At 36.8% G+C, this 23,923-nt stretch overlaps 1 protein-coding gene across 1 annotated transcript in view; it reads left to right on the plus strand.

Moving 5' to 3' along the window:
- STIM2 (stromal interaction molecule 2) overlaps positions 1-20,436 on the plus strand; it is a 28,694-nt gene extending 8,258 nt beyond the window's left edge. The window contains exons 2-11 of the mRNA XM_009995143.1: positions 3,829-3,943; positions 9,843-9,954; positions 10,655-10,770; positions 12,579-12,756; positions 13,662-13,839; positions 14,443-14,610; positions 14,812-14,912; positions 15,181-15,419; positions 18,725-18,926; positions 19,730-20,436. Of these exons, the coding sequence (XP_009993445.1) occupies positions 3,829-3,943; positions 9,843-9,954; positions 10,655-10,770; positions 12,579-12,756; positions 13,662-13,839; positions 14,443-14,610; positions 14,812-14,912; positions 15,181-15,419; positions 18,725-18,926; positions 19,730-20,210 (1,890 nt within the window). The 3' untranslated portion in view covers positions 20,211-20,436. The remainder of the gene's footprint in view (positions 1-3,828; positions 3,944-9,842; positions 9,955-10,654; positions 10,771-12,578; positions 12,757-13,661; positions 13,840-14,442; positions 14,611-14,811; positions 14,913-15,180; positions 15,420-18,724; positions 18,927-19,729) is intronic.
- The last annotated feature ends 3,487 nt before the right edge of the window (positions 20,437-23,923 follow it).

Genomic DNA, 23,923 nt, shown 5'->3' on the forward strand with positions numbered 1-23,923 from the left:
GAACCTTGGGTTTGAGGATGTGAATCTTTGTAGAGGCATGGTTGGTATGATATTTTTGGGATCAATACTCTGGCTTCAAGTCTAGGTGTGGCGTTTTTTTGCTCTCTACTTGTTTTTTAATTAGCTACTGTGACTAATGATTTTTTTTGTTTCACACAGAGTTTTCGAGTAACTTTGCTGCTGCTTTCTTGGTTTCAACTTTCTAGTCTTCAAAGGCCTTCTCTGTTTCTCCTTGGCTAAGATAATCCTTAGATATTTTTTGTTAGAGCTTATTCTGTTAACCTCACTATTTAGAGTTATTTTTCTAACCTTTTCTTTGTGTACTTTATGGCCAGAGCAACAGAAGAGAGATTAGCTGCCATGACAAAGGAACAGAAAAACCCTCTCTTTTTACCAGAGTTCTGTTTTTATGGCTTTCTTCTATTTAGGAGACAGCTCCTTTTCTTAAAGGAGAACTTCCATATTAGGCCAGTTTTGAAACAAAGATCTTTTAAACAAGAAAAGATGTTTGATGATGTACATCTCTTCGTTAGGAAATACATTAATTGTTGGATACATGACAGCTTCTTTCTAGCTATGCACACAGTAACCTTAATCTTGTGATTATCTGGTGTTAGGAACCCCATTAAGTCATCATTGTTTTTCCAACAGGATCTGGGAGCAATGATGGCAGGATTTAAGAGCCTAGGGACTCTTTTCTTGAAGAAATTCTCATAAATGTGTAACTGCTTCTTGGAGGAGTAACTGCGTACTGATTACTAAATGCAAACTGCTTGTAAGTTTGTGTGTTCACACACCCCTTTAAAAGAAGGACTTAGTCAACTACTCTAAACAGTCTCTCATTATAAACCAGATCTTTTCTACTGTCGTCCTCTTCTCCCGGAAAATCTTGTCCTTCAAACTTGGTTTTGTTTTCTATGTTTGTGTTGAAATTTCAAATGAGGATTTTCATTTTTCCCCCTCAACTTGTTAGCGTAGCCAGTTGTGTCCCAGCAGTGTTGTGCGAAGGGGAATTCATACCATGGCTCTGGCTCCCCCTGCGGGCTCCGTAGCACAACGGCACGAAATGCTGCAAGCTTTCGGTAACTGTGTGTATTGCTTACCTGGTGCCAAAGTAACCTGTGTCCGTCCCATTTTAAAAATCAAAACACTCTCTTATATTACCTTGTAGTGCTTTGGGGTGAGATGTAACAACGTGATGCTTTTCATTTTAGCAGCTGGCATATTCCTTCATTTCTTTATTCCTGAGGCTGTATGTAGTATTGTTAACAGCAATTCAGATTTTTCTTGGCAGCACCTACAAGTATTCAAATGTTCTCTTCCTAAAATATTATATGACCTTTCCTGGCAACTAGTAGTAAAGATAGAAGCAAATGTTTTTCCTGGGAACTAAATTGACCTGAAGTATGAATTTTCACTGAAGAGATGCAGAATGTGCAAAAACTTTTACATATAGTATAAATTCCATTCTCTTCCTTTTCAGAAGCTTGGTTGGCCTGTGATATTTGTTTTTTAAAACATTTAAAAATATTATAAAATGTAAAAAATAAAAATAAAAATTTGTGTTTAGAAACTAATGTCTATGCCTGACATCCGGAGTCTCCAAGGGCAGTGCATCACCAGTCAGTAGGAAGCTGAAGAGTGAGTGTTGACAAGTATGTTAATCCCCATAGGGAGATAGTTTTTACAGAGAGGAGGGGCCTATATTATATATTTTTTTTTCTATCTTTCTAGTACTTTTTTTTCACACTTTTTTCACTTTTTTTTTTTTTCCATTGGGGACAGTAGTCAAATATTAGATACTTGCAGTCTTGAAGGGGAAAGGTAAGGTAAGCAAACATCAGTTTTTCCTGCTACTCCAGCTGTGAAACTGCACTTGAATGTCAAGTGCTTAGGGCACTAGTGAGTAAGATTTTTGTTTTCTTGCTGTTTGTTTTCTGTTCTTCAGTTTACTCTTTAATAAACGTGGAGTGGGAACAAATAAGATAATTTGCCTTTGATAGCATGTTGCATGTTCACTTTGGAAGTTGCTGGCTTCATGGTAGTTGTGCCAATTTGAGAGGTTCACACTTGGGCTAATGAATATGCACCAGAGCAGCAGATACTTTTACATTTGTGGATAGTTACAGCCATCGATCCTTTTCTGTGCTTGTACCTTTTTACAGTTGCTGGTTGATGGTGTTTCAGAAGTTCTGTAATTGCCTCTGTCCCAACAGGCTGCTAATTTCAGCTGCTCTCATATATTTAATACATTTCTTCTATATTTCTTATGTATATACATGTCTGTATCTATCTATCTGTATTTGTGTTTCTCATATGTATAGGGAAGAGGAGTTAAAAATGCTCATGCACTTTCTTTGCGATAAATTGATTGGATTAGGTAAGACAGCTAGTACGTCATCCCAAGTCTAGCAGTTAGAGGAGAAACTTGAATCCATTCCCATTTTTTTTAGATCCCCTTACTTCTGATTCAGAATGTTTTTAATAGGGGAAAGCTGATGTGTTAGCTTTTTCTTGCATATTTCTGCTATCATACACTGTCTCTTATTAATAGTTAACATTATGGTTTAACACTGTCTACTTTTCGGTCTCTCCTGCAGTTTCTTGAATGACATAATGTCTAGATTTGTTAGAAATGGGGTCTATTCAGGAAGCTCTGCAGATAAATCATTACCAGGACTAAATTTTAAGAAGTGAGGTCTTCTGCAGTGCATTCCTAGCTTGACCTTCCTCAGCTCTGCTTGGAGTGATGATGACATATGACCAGCCACATGTTCATGATTTTTGAGTTAGCTGTCATGACTATCTGTAGCTTTTTTTGGTTTAAACAGCTTTACCCTTCATGAACAGAAGAAAGCAAGCAATATACAGTGGAAGATTACTTAGCTCTTATGTTAGTTTTCTGGTACTAATACTGAGGTTTCCACCCACAGAGACTGATCATGCTGTGGTTTTAGGGACTGATATCTGTGGAAGGTTACAGCTGTTAATGGGGGTGGTTTGCTTTTCTAGGCTCATGAAAAATAAAAAATAAAACTGTTTTTCAATTATGTGCTTTTTTTAGTGTATATATTTGGAGAACTCATTTGTAGTGATTTGCAAAATACTTATATAACATTGTTATGTGTGATGTGATTGCAGGATCTTCCTTTTTACCATGCTTACAAAAAGGCAAAGCAGGGTATTTTGACATAGGCTTCCTATTAATTGTAGAGAATGAAACAATCTCGTGTAATGCTTCTGTGTTTGGAGTGTAACCACTGAGGAATGATTAGGAATAATAAAATTAACCCTAAGGTGATTTCTGTTGGTTTCTGTTTATTTTTTTTTAAATTTGATGAAATGGAAGTAAAATTTTTGTCTAATCAGCTTTAGTAATCTCATCCCTCAAGCAGTTGCATTTAGCTGGTAGAGGATTCAGGTGTCACTCAGCCATAAAGGACTGGCACATCTACAGATCTTATGTGGTCTTATATTCATGTAGATGAGGTTGGTTAAATGTCTTCAGAATAGAGAAGTGTACAGTATGGCTTGCGTGGTGCATTCTTGTAATCACTGTATATCTAAGACACAATAATAATGTTGCTAAACCTAGTATAGCAATTGCACCTTTGTTTTTTCTAGGTTTTAGTAATTTTGAAAATCAAATGCTGTAAGAGCATTTAATTTGCTGTGTGGGTCTTTTATATAGTCAACTTAGACAAATTGTATGCTGTTGCTTGAGGAAGAGTTATAGTGAAGATTCTCCTCTGCCTAATTTCCTTGTACCTTCTGTTGAGAGATCATGAAAGCATTGGCATTAAATTTGGTATTTTCCCTTTTCTTCAGTTTCTAAGGGAAGATATGCAATACAAGGATGCCTCTAATAAACATAGTCACCTACACAGAGAAGACAAACATATTACCATTGAGGATCTGTGGAAACGCTGGAAAACATCTGAAGGTAGGTAAAGAAGAGTAGCTTAAAATAATGGTGGTTATTGAAATAGGTGTAATTCAGCAATGTTTCCACCAAGTAGTTTAGAGTAGTAAATGGATGACCTCCTGAAAGCACTTCCATGAATCTGTTTTGATTCTGTTATTTATAGACCAACTTAAACCTATCTGAAAAGTCAGTCCAGCTAGTGCTGATTTCCTCTTGACAGTGCTGGGTATATTGTAAGTAAACTAAGCTAGTTTACACACTCAATCTGTATGAGGTTGTAATTTATTAAGGTGACTGCTGCAAGCTCTGAATTCCAGACAAGGACACTTTTAATTCAGTAAGCCTTAAGAGCTGCTGTCAAGTAACATTTATTTATTTTTAACATTTATTATATGTTGTATTAAGTGGAAAGTCCAACGTACTTCCACTTTGGCATAAATTTTCTTTGGGCTACAAAGAGCTAGATTTCTTAGTCCAAAGCACTTTGTAAAATATTTTTAAACTCAATATACAGGACAATGGACTGACACCCTATCACCACCATCCCTCCCCCACTTTGATTTGAATAAAATAAGTTGAGCCAAATATTGAACAGTGCTTAATAAGTCGTACAGTGTTCATTGCCAAATATCTTCTGGGATGTAGTGTTAAAAAAGAAATTTCCAGAGACCCAGAATGTTAAAGTTGTTGGGAGAAAAATTCTTAATTCCATGCCCCCGCATGCATCCCATTCAGAGGTGTTGTGCTAAGATAAGAGATGAGAAAGTTGGTGTTAGTCAAACAGCTAAAAATAGGAACAAGAGAGTAATGAAACTAGGAACACGCCCTTGGTTCTTTTTTCTAGTATAGGAAGTAATTTAAGTGCAGTCTGAGGTGATACAAGTGTTTACTGTGTAGTAAACAAGTTTTTAACCACCAATTTTTAGCCTCTTTTCTTCAAATATTCTGTAAATACTTAGTCACTAGAGATCTTGTTCAGTTAAAGTATTGCAACTAAATTATCTGAGAAAATTATCTCTCTACAAGTATTAATCTGATTTATGAGTAACTCTTAAAAATTTAGGCCTCAGTGATAGTAGAAGTATCTTAATTTGCCTGTTGTGTATATCTTTGTTCCAGGTTTCTTGAAAGTAGTCAGCAATGTGAGTAAGACTCAAAAGATACAGAGGAATGTTTGGTCTTACTGTATATATATATAATGGCTGTAGTGTGCATTCTATTGAGGAAACTAGTGGTGCACCACTGGGAGGCCCTTAGAATGAGACTCCCAGGCTGGGTTAACAGTGGTCTGGTGACTGTTAGAAAGTATGAAGCCCCTCCAGTAATATTAGGGAACATGGAAAGTATTGTTTTTCATTTCTAGATGTTTTAGGAGTGTTATTTGTTTTTTATGTGCTGCTAGTTTATAGTGCTAGTTGCAATTTTACAGCATTAAACAGGAGGGTGGAAGGTGGTGTAAATGGTGCTATTAGTAATTTGAAACTTTAAGTAGTTTGAGGTATCTGAGAATGACAAGCTCTAAATCATGTCCTTGACAGTCCCTGTAACTTCCTATGCAGAAACATTTTTTGAATCTATTGCTGCTTGGTTTATGCTGATTAGAATTGCTCATTCCTTCCCAGAAAGAGTTCTTTATGTGGAATTTTTTTTTTAAGTATTTGTGAAATATCTTTACTCCCTGATTAAGATATTAGTGATGAGAGAGGTAAGATACGAGGGAAGAAAGCAAAAACACTGTTTATGGTGCAGTATATGTGCCATTGCTGTTTGGTTGGTGCATTGCTTTCTTAGGTTTAAGAAAGTGTAATTTTAAGTAATTGTTTAAGAAGATTTTCTTAACATTTCTCTAATATTTCTGGCACTGGGCAGGCATTTGATATCCCCACCTGGTGCTGAATTCTTAAGGCATGGTCTGAACTGATGTAAATTAAAGGAACTTCAAAGCTGCTGTAGGTTTTACCTGTGTGGAAGGAATCATGCCATAGCTTAAATCAGCATCTAGCCTATTCATTGTGTATTAATTTCCAGCAAACAAAGTTTAGTACAAAACCTTCAGTACAAAAAATTTTAGTACGAAAACAAGTCTGTCACTTGAGTTTTATTGATGTTATTTATGCTTTCTGTGACCATTTAGATTTTTCAGTCTCGCAGTCTAATTCTACAGAGAGAACTCCATTTAGAGGAATGACTAGGAACTAGCATAGCTGTTTGAAGCATAGAAAACACTACTAGCTAAAAGTCTTCTGACTTCTATTATTGTGTATGTGTGTTCTATAAATGTAAATGCCAGTATATGCTTGTTGTATGGTATTTGCTTTGACTATCTCACTAAGCACTATTTATACATCTCTATAGAGCCTTTCAGCTATTCTAAGGTATCAAGTTTAGTAGTTATTGTTGCTTCAGTATTTTTTCTACCTTGAGGACATGGTTTTTGTGAGGGAGCAAAAGTAAAAGATGAATATCTGCTTTGATGCCTGAATACCAGTCTTTTCAATTATACTTGAAAGTTCTGTATACTGAAAGCGTTTGCATTCCCATTTTTCCCCTCTAATGGGCGAAGGCCATATGAATATGCTGTCTGAAGAGAAATGTATAGTCTTAGCCTCAGTAGTAAGGGAGTCTGTAAATCAGATGAGGGGTTTTCAGCTGGCTAGACTTGTATTGGTGAATAGGTAGAATGCTGCATTCTTGGTTATGTAGCTTTGTCCCTTGGGGCTTTATTTTGTATCACAGTAAAACTATTGTAGTCAAACCTGGAGTTCATGAATGGTTTACTAATGTCAGATTAATATGAGCCCTACCAAAAGCTAGTTTTTCCAAACTGCCTTAAAGAAGTAGTTTTTCTTTTCCATTGTGGCATATTTGGCCTTCAATGTAGAGTGTGTCCTGTAGATAACCCTATAATACAAAAAAGCTTCTCCCCTGCCTTGTGCGTGTAGTTTTTTTCTTTAACTTTTTTCCTTCTCTGGAAAGTAGAAGGTGACTTGAAGTCTGGTACCTAATTTACTAGAGGGAAAAAGATTAAAAATTGCTTTACATGTGTACATGTGATCCTGTTTCTTATTCTGAAGTCATATCACACAAGTGTTCTTGCAGCGACTGGGATGAGTGTATACCACAGTGATGTTATGGTTGCCTTGTGCTTTCTTAGCCTTTTACTGTTTCAGGTTTTAAATATCAGGAGATTGGAAATGTGTCATGTGAGCAGAGCTTGGCTAAGGATGAGTTAGATAATACTGCATGCTGTTCCAGGCAGGGCCAGTATGGTACTGCAGACTGGCCCTTTTACCTGAGGGGAAATGAGTTGCAATGTTAAACTGGTTAAATGACAGTCAGGGTCACTTTCTGTCTTTTGCTCTTTTATCCTATTTAAAAATGTACTGGTGGCAGCATATTTCATGCTGATTTTGCTGCTGGAGGTCCTGCTAAAACAAAACTTAACTTTTAAATCCTTTTGTGTGCTTGATACAGAACAGTCTTGTGGTTTTTCTCTATTGCCTGTTCTCAATTTTAAACTTAATATATGGCTGTCATTCACTCCTTGCCATAAAATACTTTTATCAAATGTAATTTGATTACTGAAAGGGGTAGGAAGCCCATAGGAGTGCTGGAGGTGACACAGTAATATTATTCTATGTTTCCCTACCCTGAAGCACTGTGCTACATAATAAATTTAACATGAAAAAGTGATATATAGCCTGATTTTGTAAGCCATTAAAGCGGGTTAGCAACGAGCAACTTTCATACAGGACCAGTCTGAAACTACTTTTTTTTTGTCTTCACCTTCAGGCATGTTGTTATAACAGTTTAAAAAAAGAAAAAAAAGTAAAAGTACTCCAAACTTGTGATCTGAAATAGAGCAGCTGATGGAAGTCTAGATGAGTGCTGCACTGTAAACACTGTGGCTTCTACACCTGCCTGTCCAAGGCATGTTGCCAACATCCTCTCTCACAATATATATTTATGAAAATAGCGGTGAGAGGGAAGGATGTTTTTATTACTCTTTAATGCTATATGCATCTAACTTACAGCATTTGTCAGTTGCTACTCCAATGTCTGAAGTGCTACATTCTTTTTGGGTGATTAATATAAGGAAAAGTTACAACCTTAGCTAATTAGCAAGAGCTGGCACATTCCAATTAGCAATGCTGATCAAGATGAATTTCAGCTGGCCTGCTTGCCTTTCAGTACACCTGGTGTGTCACAGGTCTTGTGTTATGTTTCAGTAGGCTGTAACTGGTTCTGCTGAAGCTTCTCCGTACTGTGTGCTGTTGTAGAATTTGCATGTATGTTGGTCATAAAGTCTTTTTGGAGACAAATTAAGCAATATTTCTTCCGAATATATAGCATATAGAAGATATCAACAAAAAGAAACAGTCTGAACATTTTCACTGATACAGATAAATCTTCCAGGGCTCCACTGTGGTGTTTTAGGAAATCCCCAACTGGAAGAGTTGGGGATTTTGGGGCCCTGACACTGGAATTCTGCTATTATGTGTTTATAAATAGAGCCCAGACATTTTGCAGAAAAGCTTAGAAAAATATGACAAAACTGTGTCTGTTTCAAGATCAATACCTGGAAAACAGTTTGTGGCTCATAGGCAGAGCGAGAAATGGGAGAGCATGCAGGTAAGGCAATGAAGCTACTCAAATGGATAGGATACAAAAGCTTTGTACAGCAAGTTTAATTTTTAAAGCAGTAGATAAGGCTGTGGAATGTGTTCTGCTGTAGGTGTTCTGGAATTATGAAAATCTGAAATGTTTAAACTTACTTTTCAGCTGTGCTAGAGTAGACAAAAGACCTAGAAGTCCTTATATCAGTTTCAGTGCAAACTGTAATATGAATTTAACTAATAAAGGTTTCTGTTGCTTGTAGCTTCCCTGTCAAGCTTTCAGTAGCTCTTTGTAAAGGATCATTGTGAAAATTAACTGTTGAGAATTTGTCCTCATGATCAAGTTTATAAAGAAATCACTGCCCAGCATTGTCATGGGCAGGTAGCTAAACATGTGGCGGGTTGGTTTTGTTTGTTTTTTTGTTTTTAAAGGTATTTGTTTACGCAAAGATATGTCTGTCCAGAAGGACACTGTCACTTTATTTTTTTCATGCACAAACAAATTTTTGCAGGCTTCATAAATGCAAAGAACAATTTATCTTCGATTTTGTCAGTGAGAAGCTATAAGCTGTAGAAACTGGCCTGTAAGGCTGATTCCATGGGTAGTATTTTCTTAGATTACCTGTACCTGTGAAAGGTTATGTAGGCTTTTTTTAGACAGGAAAATTTTTTTATTATTCTCTACATGTTTCAATAACTTTTCTTAGTGAAAGAATTTTTGCATATAGTAGAGCTGGTTTTGGTCATATTCTAGAGAGATTCAGTTGTTTTCCTGTTACATGTCTTCTGTCTTTCAGTATTTTCTGTCAATCCTCTCTGCTCCCATTTCATGGTTAGTAGACATGAGCCTCTATGAAGATTCTTGTGAAAATAAGTTCCTTAATCCATCATCCTGGGAAAGATCTTGGTACATTGCCTTAAATGGCTTCAGCACCTGCTGATGTGTTTAGTTCTGCAAGGGTAGCAAGGGCAAAAGGATTGAGTCTCAGATCAGTTTAAGTAGAGAAAAGTCACAAGATGCTGTCCTGATTTAAATTAAAGCAAACCACTACATTATTCTGTGGAATTTTAATAAAGAAATGTTTCTTTTGATTCCATGCTTGTTTGTAGTTTGCCTAAGCTTCCTCTGAGAAGCATATAATGAAAAAGGCAAAATGCCAGAAACACCTTAGTGAATTTTTCTGCAATTATATTTGGCTAAACTCTTTCTCACTATAACTTGCTATTCTACTGATTGTTTTCTATATCTTGCTATTGATTTTTACAAAAGTTAAGATAATTAATCTCACTTTTTCTTCCAGTTCATAACTGGACTCAAGAGGATACTCTTCAGTGGCTCTCAGAATTTGTTGAACTGCCTCAATATGAAAAGAATTTTAGAGACAGCAATGTCAATGGGACAGCACTTCCCAGGTGAATGTTTATTCTGGATTCGTTTCAAATAATTCCCTGTAGGTTGCTGCTTTAGTCTGTATGTGGGAACAACTGTGTGAACCTAAAATGTAACAGAATATGGTCAAATGCGAGAAAAGAGAAGTGTCCTTGCAGCTGTGAAGAGGTGGCTACTTTTTTTTTTCTGCCAAAATATTAAAAAATGTAAATGCTTCTTGCCACTCCTTTCATCCTAGTTCTGTTTCTTGCTCTGGGAACTTGTTATCAATGATCACATAATTCTGTATGCTAGCAGACTTTCTTTTGAGCAACTTCTGATCTATTGTTTGGATATGCATCAAAAACTACCTGCAGAACCCCTTTTCTTGAGCATAACTACTAATTTTCAGTATTCCATGTATTTCAGAGTGTTGGTGTCACAAGTCTGCAAATATGCCATTACCTTTAACTGTGCCAGATGATTTTATTTCGTTATTAATCCAGAAAGATTAAAGAAATTAAAGATTACAGAAAGAAAAGGGTGGGGAAAAGATTGAATGTTCTTCCTTTGCCACATTCTGATAAGCTTTTTTACGGCATTATTGTAATTGTATTTAGATTTCTCTAATTGCATAACTGTCATTTATGTAGCTGTGGGAAATGATATTGATGTATTTATTTCCATAGACTGGTTTTGAATATAGCTTGTGGAATAGGTAATGTTTTGTCTTATTGTTAACAGGATAGCAGTAAATGAACATGCTTTCATGATCTCTCACTTGAAAATAATTGACCGGAGCCATAGACAGAAGCTACAGCTTAAAGCTTTGGATGTTGTTTTGTTTGGACCTCTCACACGTTAGTAACTTCTTGAAGTTTTTTTCTTATCTCTTATTTGTAAGAATTCAACAAGAGTATTTTCAGTGACACTTGGTACTTTAGGTAGGACAGCTTATCTATTTTGTGGATAGACTGATGGACCATTTGGATTTGTGTAACTGGGTAATGAATTAAAAAAGGTTATCAAGATGCTGGGATGAGGACAAAGATTTGCTTCTGTGTGTAAGATTACATAGAAATTTTATTATAACCCTTCATGACAGATGTTTGCTTTTGTGTCAAAATAAGTGTCCTCTAACAGTTTTTGAGTCTTCAGAATACACTTACAGCTAATGTTACATTCACTTCCCAATTAGCTTCAGCAGCTTAAGCTGGACTGCTGAAACAAGAGAGACTAACCTTCCCTCAGGAAGAAAAAAGGAGAAGGTGCAAATCGAATCACTGAATCTTAGGGGTTGCAAGGGAGCTTGAAAGATCATCTAGTCCAACCCCTTTGCCAGAGCAGGATCACCTAGAGCACATCACACAGGAACTTGTCCAGGCGGGTTTTGAATGTCTCCAGCGAAGGAGACTCCACAACCTCTCTGGGCAGCCTGTTCCAGTGCTCTGTCACTCTCACAGTAAAGAAGATTTTTCTGATGTTTACGTGGAACCTCCTATGTTCCAGTTTGCACCCTTGTCCTGTCACTGGATGTCATTGAGAAGAGTCTGGCTCCATCCTCCAGACACTCGCCCTTTACATATTTGTAAACATTGATGAGGTCGCCCCTCGATCTCCTCTTCTCCAAGCTAAAGAGACCCAGCTCCCTCAGCCTTTCCTCATAAGGGAGATGTTCCACTCCCTTCATCATCTTTGTGGCTCTGCCTTGGACTCCCTCAAGCAGCTCCCTGTCCTTCTTGAACTATACACAATAGCAGTGTCTCTTGCAAATTTGAATTTAAGTGCAGTTAAATTTAATCCAGCAGTTCCATATCTGACCTTTTTTGGCATAAGAAGATATTTCCTTACCACATCACTAGTGCTTGCTTTTACAGTTACAAACCTGTTGTGGTACTGTGTGTGTTGGGTATTCCTGAACTGGGAGGCCTTCCCAGAGCTTGGTTGGTCAGTTGAGAGAGTAGTGAATGACTTCAGAAAAGTCAAACCATATCTGAGCTGGCCTGACTGCTCGAGTGAGTCTGACAGTTCTGAGCTGGAAATTTTTTTGGGTAAAAAAGCACTTTGTTTGCGTGATACCTTTAGTGCTACCAGAAATTCTTACAAAGAGTTTGTATTGCAAAGATACAAGCGACTATAAAAATTGAAGTAAAAAAGAAGTATATGTGAATCTTGGATATGATTCTTTGACAATTCAAGGTCAGGGTATGCTTTTAAAAAGTGCTGCTATTAACTATTTACCCTTTGAAAATCTACTTTAGTTTGTACAAGTGCATTTTTAACCTCAGCATAAGGTATTTTAGTGGGTGCAGAATAGGGAGAACTTACACATAACTGAAGTTCCGACAGGCCTGGTGAAGTGTAATTAGGGAAACTTAACTCATTTAAATAAAGATACAGACTATATACTGTAGAAGTTTAGTAAGCTTTCTTCGATCTAAAGTGTGTTTTAGTATAGGTTAAGTAGATTGTATTAGAACTGAGTTGTATGAAAAAATGCTCTGGAATACATTTGAAAGGTGGTTGTTGGAGATGGTTTGAAGTGAATGAGCTAGAATTCTGCTTAACATAAAGTTCTGTCGCCTTTTAGGCTGCAGGCCAAAAAGAAGTCCATAGTCTGTTGTCTCTATCAATGAACTAGTTAATGATCATGTTATTCCCTGCACAGGTCCCCCTCACAACTGGATGAAGGATTTTATATTAACAGTTTCTATAGTTATTGGGTTTGGAGGCTGCTGGTTTGCATATACACAGAACAGAACCTCAAGAGAACATATCACAAAAATGATGAAGGACTTAGAAAGTCTCCAAACAGCAGAACAAAGTCTTCTTGACTTGCAGGAAAGGTATAAACACTAAAAAAAGTTAATGTTATCCTTTTGGTTTGAGATTAAATACAAATATAGATCCTTTACAGCCATATATTATTTGTATTAAGCTGCCTGTGGATTTTGTTCTTCTTCATTTTGCATGGAAATTGTGATTTCAGTGATAATGGGTTTTTGGGTGGAAATTACCCCTGGATATTTTAGCAGACAATATGAACTTGGGGATGAGGGTAGAGAATAGAGGTTAAATTTTTTTTAACTACAGATTTAGAAGTGTGTACTGTTTTCATATAATTAGAGTTTACTTTGGAATACTTACTTACATGGAAAGGAGAACATTCTTCCTGGTTTAAGCTCTTAAGGTAGAATCAGACCTGGTGTGATTGTTTTCTAATGCTTATTTAGCAATGGAAGAGTTGATAGTAATTTCTGGTGCACTTTTAGCTCAACTATCTATAAAGACTTTGTTTTTTTTCTTATTACACCTTTAATGAAGGTTCACCTGAAAGTTTGCATATTTTGTCTGACATGGACATCACATTATGTGATGTAATTGCTGCTGATTCATAAAGCTTGCCGAGTCTTTATTATCACAAAATGGTTGTGGTTGGAAGGGACTTCTTGAAGGTCCTCTTCTCCAGCCCCACATGCTCATATAGAACAGCTTGCCCAGGACTGTGTCCAGGCAGCTTGTGAATATGTCCAAGGATGGGGACTCTGCCACCTCCTTGGGCAACCTACATAGGTTGCTGAGTCACCCTTATGGTGAAAGTGTTTCCTGATGTTGAGATGGAACCTCTTGTGTTTTGGTTTGTGCTCATTGCCTCTTGCCCTGTTGTTGGACACATATTCTTTTTCTGAGGACTGCAACTTTTAACAAATATGCTGTGTGTTTTCTCATATTTTTTTGTTCAATTGTGAAGACTTGAGAAAGCACAAGAAGAGAATAGAAATGTTGCTGTGGAAAAGCAAAATCTGGAACGCAAAATGATGGATGAGATCAATGATGCAAAACGGGAAGCTCATCGCCTAAGGGAGTTGAGGGAGGGAGCTGAATGTGAGCTCAGCAGGCTCAAATACGCAGAGGAAGAGTTAGTACAGGTATTTGCAAACTGATTGCAATTTGTGTTGACTAGATTGGTCCTGGTTTTGTTAGGTCCATAGGAATTTTTTAAAGCAGTGTTTCTCTAATGCTGGAACTGAATGGGAAAATTGTAAGAGCTCTTAATTACTGTCTGGCAATCATACCATTGTCTAGTAAAATAATCCTGAAACTTTAAAGGGACATAGACTTTGAATGTTGGTCTATCATAATGTTGTTGGATTAATTGAACAAAATATATATACAAAAGCTTTGTTTTTTCCTCTCTTGTTATCAGATGAGAGACAGTAGCTTTGTCTTGCTCTTCTGAATAGCAATGGATTGGTTCAATTGTAACAAATAAAAATGTCTTAAAAATATTTAAGCTTCAAATTAGGTATGATGTATCATAGAAAAAAAACCAACAATGGAGCCTAATATTGTATAGGGAAATTAATATATTTCAGAGCTGTCTGATCTGCCTTCCTGACAACAATTGGCACACACAAAAGCTCTGTAAATCCTCAAGTGTGTTACTGTGGGGTATAAAGGTGCTTATATTCACTTTCTAGTGCTGTCAGTTGTAATTATACTCTTGGTGACACTTTTGTTTTGATTGTTAGGTTCGCATGGCTTTAAAAAAGGCTGAGAAGGAGTTTGAGCTGAGAAGTAATTGGTCCGTTCCTGAAGCTTTGCAGAAGTGGCTTCAGTTAACACATGAAGTTGAAGTACAATATTATAATATCAAAAGACAGCATGCAGAAATGCAATTAGCAATTGCCAAAGATGAGGTACTAACTCTTACTCTTCAGCTACTTAAAGACCTTTCTGATATTTGAAATAGTAAATACAAATCATTCCAATATGAATTTGTATGTTTTTTTTTTCCTTTTGTGAGTTGTTTGCTGCCTGTCAGCATTGCTAATGTTTTGTGATCTGTGTTAGGTATATAAGTCCTAGTTTTCTGCATTTCATTTTATCTTTCTTTTTAGGCAGAAAAGATAAAAAAGAAGAGAAGCACTGTATTTGGAACATTACATGTTGCACACAGCTCCTCGCTGGATGAAGTGGACCATAAAATCCTTGAAGCAAAGTAAGAGTATTACCAGGATGCATATACTTTTCCAATTATTTATTCGGAACAATTAGGAACAATGTAATTTTTTAGTTTTATGGAATTTAGCATCTTAGTGGTTTTGCAGTTTACTATATTTTAAAGTGTTTTACTTAAAAGTGTTACTATTTTGACAGTTGTAATGGATCTTCTGGTCTGTGGGAATGACTGCATTTTGCTGTTTGGCTATTGCTTTGCTTTATCATTAAGGATAGTTTATGTAATTTTAATATGTACTTTTCTTCAGGAAAGCACTCTCTGAGCTGACAACATGTTTGCGAGAACGTCTTTATCGATGGCAACAGATTGAGAAGATTTGTGGTTTTCAAATAGCACACAATTCTGGGCTACCAAGCTTGACATCATCGCTCTACTCTGATCACAGTTGGGTAGTTATGCCTCGAGTTTCCATTCCTCCGTACCCAATTGCAGGGGGAGTTGATGACTTAGATGAAGATACTCCTCCAATAGTTTCCCAATTTCATGGTAAGTGGTGAGCTTGGTAAAAAGAAAAGGAAAAATATGTGGAGACATGGGATTTTAAAGTCAGCTGGGAGAAGAGTACTGAAATCAGACAAGGTTGGATCAAAGGCAAAAGGACCAAAATTCTATTGAGCATTTCAGATGCGTCTTTTGGGACTTGCATAAACAGAATGCTGGGTATTGCAGTTAAGGTAACATGAAGAAAAAAGCCTTTCTTCCAATTCAGTTGGTGAGTGGGAGGCAAATTCAGCTCAGATTTCTAAAGTCTGCTTGTCATACTTTGATTACCAATTAGACAAATTTTTGAGTAATGATGAATTCCTGTTAGCACGTTTATTCTTTCAGATGGCAAGGATGGAGTTAGTCTAAGATCCCTTGAGCTTCTAGGAAGATCACACCCTTTGAGAAGCTGCTTTTCAAACCTTCCTTAGCAGCTGGAGCAAAATCCTGTTGTTCAAGAGCAGCTTTCAGACAGAATGTTTGTGTTTGGATACAGTGGGTTGTTTGAGTGTGAGGCAGAAAGGCCATGGACTGGAGAGAAGGAAGGAAATCCAGCTTTGGTTAAACTGATGAAAAGATACATGCTGGAGATTCAGACCACCCTTGTGTCTTGAGTCATTGCATCAGTACAACAGCCTGTTTCATGGAAATTGTGATTAACTAGACTCTAGAGGCAAATAAAAAAAAGGAGCTCCCATGTAGCGATTCAAACAAGTAATACCAAGCAGAGGAATGAGTAGGGAAAAGAACTTTGTCGTATGTGTACATTTTTATTCCAGGGCTGGGATTCTCAGAAGAAATTAGAACTCTTAAAATAGTGCAAGACAAATGGTCACCACTTTACTGGCTACTAGTGAGCCCTGGACACATGTTTTTCTTCTGAATGTACCAACCTGTTTTTTACAGGTGACATTGAAAAGTGGTTTAATCCCCGTGCAACACTACTTACTGCAAGTTCTGACCCCTTTTAGAGAGTGCTGTCTCTGTAGTCATCTTCACTGTGAAGGCTTCAATTTAAACCTTAACAACAAATTCATTGGATAACCCAGTAGACTCTGGATGCCTAGAGTTAGACTTCCAAGTCTGTGTGGAAAAAAGCTGGTGGTCTGATTTCAAAATAAAGAGCTCCATTTATTATCATGACTTCCTAGATGGTCTAAAGTGACAAAACACTTAGATATGTATATAAGACTTCAGACTTGGGATTTTTTTAGTCACTCTTCTCACTCAGATCTTGCATAGAGGTGAAGCTGGAGAGCTAAGTGCTGTTGGTTCAGAGGCATTACTATTAGAGAAGGACTGTACAGTTTGTAAGAGCTTGGGAGTGGAGAAGGAGAAAGAAGATTTGCTAAATGATCTGTTGAAATCAGTTCAGGAGTCGGGTACATCAGTTCGGTAACTGCTAAATTATTCTCATCCTTTAGACAAAAATGATGAATGTCTATTATTAAAGACAGAAGTAAAAGGACTTGTCTCACTCATGAGGCTTCAGGCAAAATGCAGTGTGCAGATAGGTCATTGAGGAGCAAGGCTTTCAGTCTCTGGACCTAAACTGCCTGTTACCTTGCCCCAGCATCCTTTGATCCTTTAAGACTGATGAAATTTGAAGTCTGGTGGTCAGGGTGCTTTGTACTGCAGCAACTGGGATGATAGGCAGAAGTGGTGTGAAGTAATAGATCTGTGTAATCAATCCTGAGCTGAAGAACAAAAGGGGATAAAGAAATAGTTGTGCAAGACTAGAACAAAGTCATTACAGGAGGATGTTATTGAAACTTCTACTTTTCCATTGACTGATTAGGATTCAGCTGATTTCTTGATTTAATGAGTTTCATTTGTACTAGAAGATCATAGATGTTGAATTTGCACAGCTGAATCTTTCATAATCCTGTATGTACATCTACAAGGAACCGAAACACTTTTAACTTGGCTCAGAATTCACTGATGGTGCAATCTTGTTCTTTTTTTATACCAGTGAGTAGGATGGCATTTGATATACGTAGACACATCGTGCAAATTACCTAAAGGGATTTTTATTCTTTTATCTCAGTTCACATTTTCTTTTTTAGGAGTATTTTTGTAAAGACAAACTTATTTTTGAGTTGCCAACACCTGCTTTTCAGATCAGTGGGGAGTTAATAAAAAGTAAAATCAAAAGTTTGAGTTACATGACAATTGTTGTGTTGGAACTTTTAAACCTTCCTTTTCTGCTTAGCTTGGCAAGAAACAAAGTCTAAGAGTTGGCAAAAGTGCACCTCCTTGCTGTTTTGTGAATGTTGTGATTTCCTGCGCTAAAAGCGGAATGACAGCTCAACCTTTTCTGCGATTAAGGATCAGAAGTTGTAATTTACCTAATGCTAAAGTGGCATCTCAAAAATAAAATGCATTTTGTCAGCCTCGATACCGTTGTGTGTAAAACAATTGGAATTTTTTTTAGTGTATTGTGTTTGATAAACCTTTTGAACATCACTAAGTGTTTGGTCTTTCTTACCTAAGCAGTGATGCATTCAGTGGGGCAGTTTGAAGAGAGATATGAGAGGTCCTGAGGCTTGTAACAGCTAGCCTGAAAGCAGATCTATAGATTTATTTCCGTAGAAGTAATGCTACCTAATCATCTTTTGAAGGATTAGGAACGTTTTAGTTTGTCACTTCCTGTTAGATATTTTCCTGGTAAAGTCTTGTGTTGCGATCTCCACCCATTATTAGTCTTTGTTTCTGGAAATTCATAATTAGCCTGACAAAAGAAGGTGTTATCAAATAGGAAATTCTTGAGCTTAAAATGAAGTTGAATTATATATTTTCTGTCATGTTACACAAATAAAATTTGTCTTCAATGTCTAGTCTAACTTTAAACCACTACAGTGTATTTCAGTTTACTGTTTGGTTAGGTATAGCTACATTGCAAAACTTCGACATATTCTTTTAAGCTCCAAATTACCACACAAATGAAACACTGGAAATTGTGTAACAAGTTAATTTTGGCACTCCTGTTTTTAGTTTAGAAAGGGTTAGGATTTTCAGTAGAATCTTTCTCTTTGTTCTCAAGAGAGCATAGCAAGCTAGAGCTTTGGTGCACATGGTGAGAGTAATATTTGGCAGACACAAAATGGCTAAAGTTGCATCCTTGTTAGCTGCTTCATCTAACTGTTTAAGGTGATGCCAGTCTTTCTTCCCTCTAAAGACTTGAAAAATGTAAAAGTTGTTTAAGAATCACTATGGCTGAAGCAGATGCCTGCTCTTAGTCTGAAGAGTAGATATTATTAACATCAATGTCACTTGGAGGGTTTTGGTTTGCTTTTTCTTTGCCTCAGGGTCCATTGTAAAACCTCCCAGCACACTGGCAAGAAGCAGTAGCTTGTGTCGATCAAGACGTAGTGTTGTGCCATCATCTCCACAGTCTCAGCATGCTATGCACTCCCCTGACCCTGACATCCTTTCTGTGTCGAGCTGCCCAGCTCTCTATCGAACTGAAGAGGAGGAGGAAGCCATTTACTTCTCTGCTGATAAACAATGGTATGGAGATTAGCAAACAGCACTTGAAACTGATAGGATTGTTTGAGACTAACAGTTTAGAATTAAAGGTTAAACCAAGCCAAAAGTTAATGTAACCTGTAGGATAATATAAATTAACATAATCCTCATGGAACAGAGAGAGTTCTTGTCTGGAATGTGTATGTAAATAGCTAGCATGTCATATACAGTTAAGTAATGTTACAATCCAGGGTGCACTGAACTAACCCTGATTCTCCATTACAATATGTTACTGGCTTTTACATCTGAAACTAGGATCAAAAGCAGTGTCAGCTACTGGGCGAAGAGAAGATGGATGGTAACACAATTCTTACAGCATGTTGAGCGTGTACCTACTCTTGTTACATGGCCTCATAGGAAAAGGTTAAATTCCTTTTGGAAGGAGCAAATGAGCTTGTTGAAAGGTAGGGACACTTGTCCTGAAGAAATTTTTTGTATATGATAGGCTTAAATCTCCTTCTTTCATTTCATAACTTCTCTGACTTCATGTGCCAGAAAGATAGTTTTTGTTCTTTGAAGTGAGATACAAATGACTGATTCTGAGTAGATGCTGCTGCCCACAAAAACAAGATTGCACAAACTAATTACCTTAAGTTTAGATAATAAAATGATGTAACGCAAGTTGTGAGTTAAAATGTTTAACATAACATTTTTTGTTAATTAACTACTAAGGAAAAGCGGGGGTGGTGCTTTTAGACTAATGCTATTGATTCTAAATTAATTTCCTTTTCAACTGCATGAAGGAAATAGTAGTTTCATTATGTTTTCTCTTTGCTCTGACTCAGGGAAGTACAGGAAACAGGTTCGGAATGTGACTCCCTAAATTCATCTATTGGAAGGAAGCAGTCTCCTCCAGCAAGTCTTGAGATATATCAGACACTTTCTCCTCAGAAAGTATCCCCAGAAGAATTCTCACTCGAGGAATCCTCTACAGGAGACTCCTCTTCTCTAACTGCAGATATTTCTAGGGGCTCTCCTGACTGTATAGGCATGGCAGAAACTAAGAGCATGATCTTTAGTCCTGCAAGCAAAGTTTATAATGGAATCCTGGAAAAGTCCTGCAGCATGAACCAGCTTTCAGCTGGGATCCCAGTCCCGAAGCCTCGGAACACCTCGTGTTCTTCAGCCAGCAGTGATAGTAAGCCCAGTCATGAAGCTGCTTCTGTTCCTAGGATAAGTAGCATCCCACAGGACCTCTACCAAAATGGTGAAAAAACCAAAAAGCCATCAAAAATAAAAAGCCTCTTTAAGAAGAAGTCTAAGTGAGGTTGGCAGAAGAAACCTATAGTAATGCTATAAGAACTCTGTTTTTTTAATCTTTAGGAATGTAATTCAATTTGAGCATTCCAGACTGGATGCCCTAATGGAATGCTCAGTAGGTCAACTATATTTAACTGACTGTACTGTCAAAGGTTGTGCCAGCTGTCAATAAGAAATCATTAAAAAGTTCAGACAGTTTACATTCATTTCTGCCTATTTATTTCCTTTTTCTAGTTTGTCTTTTGTAGTGTTTTTTTAGTTTGTTGTTGATTTGTTGTTTGTTTTTTCTCTGTCTATTCATAAACGATTTTTAAGCCACTTTGGACTTCTGAGCTTTAACGGACTAGTAAGCCTTCCTGGGCTTGCCAAAGTTTCTTGTTTACTGGAGCATCTTCCTATCTTTCCATAGAGCTAGGACATTTATCTACAGAACTGTAAGAAAAACAAAAGAAGTAGAACTAATTGAATTGCACTACTGTTTTACAGACTGGAGAAGTCTCTGCAAGTGAAAGACTTGTATTTGACTGAGAAGATGAATCTTTTCACTTTTAGATCTTTTGGGGTTTTTAAGTAGAACTTAGGATTTCTAATTGACTTGATTTGTGGAAATGGAAATGCCATGCATTTATTATGGGAAGCTTTGTTAGATGCATTTATTATTAGAATGGTTCAAGTCCTGCTGTAAAGATCATGTTTTTCCCAGGACTTTCACTGTGATTTTGCTTCACTGCAGGCTGTATGATACACACAAAAAAATAAAATGAAAAAAATAAAGAAAATAAAAAAATATTAAGAAGATAAGAGGCTCTGGATTCCTGATGCAAGTGATGGATATGAAACTTGACTGAGGACTGAACTTATTCGCCTTCTTAAAATGAGGAGGGGGATAGGTGGCTTTTGTTTACAGACTGACAGACAATGGACCTTCAGTTTGTGGAAGTTTGTACTGTGGTAAAGATAATAAACTGGAAACATTATTGTGCTTGGGAATGTTCTGATTTTAGCTGATGCTTGTTTCAGACATGTTTCAGAGCCCTGTTAATTGAAAGCTGTTGTAGGCTACATTGCTTATGCTTACTGCTATGTATAAGTTACTATATTTTTTGGATTTGCTATTGATGTCTTAATGCCCTCCTTTTGTAAAATTTCATACATTTTATTTTTGTATAGTTTGAAGATTTAGCTGTTCAGACATGTCTAAAGTAAATGGTATAATTTTATAATGCATACTGTTATACTAACTCATAATTTTAGATATAAAGATAAAGGTGAGACTCCACATGCTTCAGATAAAAGCAATTTTTATGTTAAACTTTTATAGGGGGAGGTGAAATTACTACTAGGTAACAAGGAATCCTTCTTAGGACAACAATAGCTAGTTGTTAAAAAATGTTTTTACTTTAACAGTTGGAGACAACAAATGTACTGCATGAGCAACAGTGCCTTTTATTCAGTTTGTCTGAAAATACTAATACTGAGCAGGAATTTCTTTTGAGGTACATTCCAAAGAAGGTATTCCTTGCTCTAGTGAACGCAAGCAATTTACCCAGTGATGACTAAATGGTTTAAGCTCTTCCATAGGGGTATTCTAGTTGCCTCACTCCTTTCCAATATGTACATGCTGTACTGTATGAAAGAATTAATTCACTGCCTAAATTATTTCCTAGTAAGGAGCCTTCAAAACCTGTAGTTAATTGAAATCAAGTGATAAGTGCTTTTTCTGTTTCATTTAGGTTCCACTGTACATTACTGATACGTCAGCTCTGTCCTCAAGAACTGGTGGTGATGTTAACAGAAACATTTGCTATGGGTAGTGAAACTGCTAGAAGAGGAAGGTTAGGTAATGGATGGAGACCTTACATATGCAAGTACCTTAAAAGTTCTGGTACACTAACTAATTCTGTAAGAGAATGTAAGGAATCCAGAGTTCTGCTGTCTTAACAAAGAATTATTATTCTCTAAAGAAAAGCATAAGACGAATTAACTGTTTGGTAAAGTTTGGAGAAGGGAAAACTTGATTGAACAGAAAATAATAACATATTATTGTTCCATTGTTTGCAGAATCATCAGATTGAACAGCTATAGCTGCAAAAAAAGTGATCACAAAGTAACAGGTCTCTTTGAACAAAGAATTATACACTCTGTGATAGACAATAAAAAAACAACAACAGCTATGTAAAAAGACTTGTTCCAGGGAACCACCTCAATGCTGAGCTTTCAGAGTTGTAGTTAAAAGCCTGATGAAATATCTGAACCTTGTACAAAGGAGAAAAAATATGTGCAAGTAGGGAACTTTACATCCCAAACTGCATGGAGAATACTACTACCAGTAAAATGTTCAATTTTGATGTCTGCATTTCACAGGGCTATAACAATAATTTAGTTTAAAGTAAGATCTGGGTCTGGACAGTAGATCTTGCAGTGTGAGGTTTGAGGAACTCGGTCTCTATCATTACCAAAGATGATGAAGTGACATTTTTATACTGGGGAGTAAATATTTACAAATGAAAAAAAATATCTGGTACTGAGGAGTTGGAGGACAGCACTTCTTAATCCTGATATCAGTCAGGCAGCTCAAATACTGAGAGGCCAGAATAGACAATTTCAGTTTTCTGTAGTAAGTATAACTAAAATTTGAAATAGAAATTGGACTCTTCACTGACTGTGAGTTATGTTATGGTGTTGTACAAGCAAATTAGGTGGGATTATCATAGTGATAGATTTTAGCTTCAAAGTGGCAAACCTTTGGAGCACAGACTGCTCTCAAGACTCAGTTTATCACCAGCTGTCCTGTAACTTTATAGCTGCTACTTAATAAATATTAGAGAACTAAAAGTATAAGTTAATATGATTAGAAGTGGTCAGTATTTTATGTTTGGGCACAAAATGTAATTTTAAGTTAATAAAGTTGCTTTTTTATTATTGTTTGAATAGACCCCTTGCATATCTTGTCACCTGAATTTGTCCACAATCTAAGGGAGTTGCATTGCTCCTACTATGGCTACTACAGACATGTTTGTATTCAAACTGGTAGCATACTTTTGCTAAGGTATGTTGAGAGCACTGACTCTGAGGTAGATTCTTCATGAAGCACCTGATACATGTCAACATATCAGAAGTGAGACAATATGCTTTAAAAGGTCTTACTCCATTTGCTTAATGGTATAACTTGTTCAAGTCAGTGAGTTGATCTGGCATTCCAACCATGAGGATTTATCTGACATATCAGTCATTTGAGGCAATTGTCTACTGTTGTCCTGTTTAAATGGTTGATGACTTCCTAAGCTCTGAATGCATAACGGTTATGTTGCTTTTTTGAGCTCTTACAGCTAAAATTCATGTTCTATTATTAAATTTTCTAGTACTTTTCAGAAGGGAGAATCTTCGCTTTCCTAAGTATTTTGTTAGAGTCATTTGTCAGCACAGTGGCCCCTTTGTGGAAACTACCTGAAAGGCTTCTCCCTGAAGAAGTTACCACTTAAATCTTCACCTGTGAAGGGAAGAATTATTAAGTGTGTGGTTCTATATGAAGAAGAAAAATACCCCAGTTCTTCCAAAACTGAAAAACCTGAACCCATCCACAATTCTTACTAAAGCTATGTGACTCTTCTTTCTTAATACTGTCAATTTTAGGAAGGATTTCCTAGTTGCCATGGGAAATACTTTTGAGCAGCTTACAGTGGGCTTTGAGATTAAAACAGGTCAGTCTTTCCCTGCTC

Source organism: Chaetura pelagica, unplaced genomic scaffold (assembly GCF_000747805.2).
Source record: "Chaetura pelagica isolate M959 unplaced genomic scaffold, ChaPel_1.0 scaffold733, whole genome shotgun sequence".
Taxonomy (NCBI): Eukaryota; Metazoa; Chordata; class Aves; order Apodiformes; family Apodidae; genus Chaetura; species Chaetura pelagica.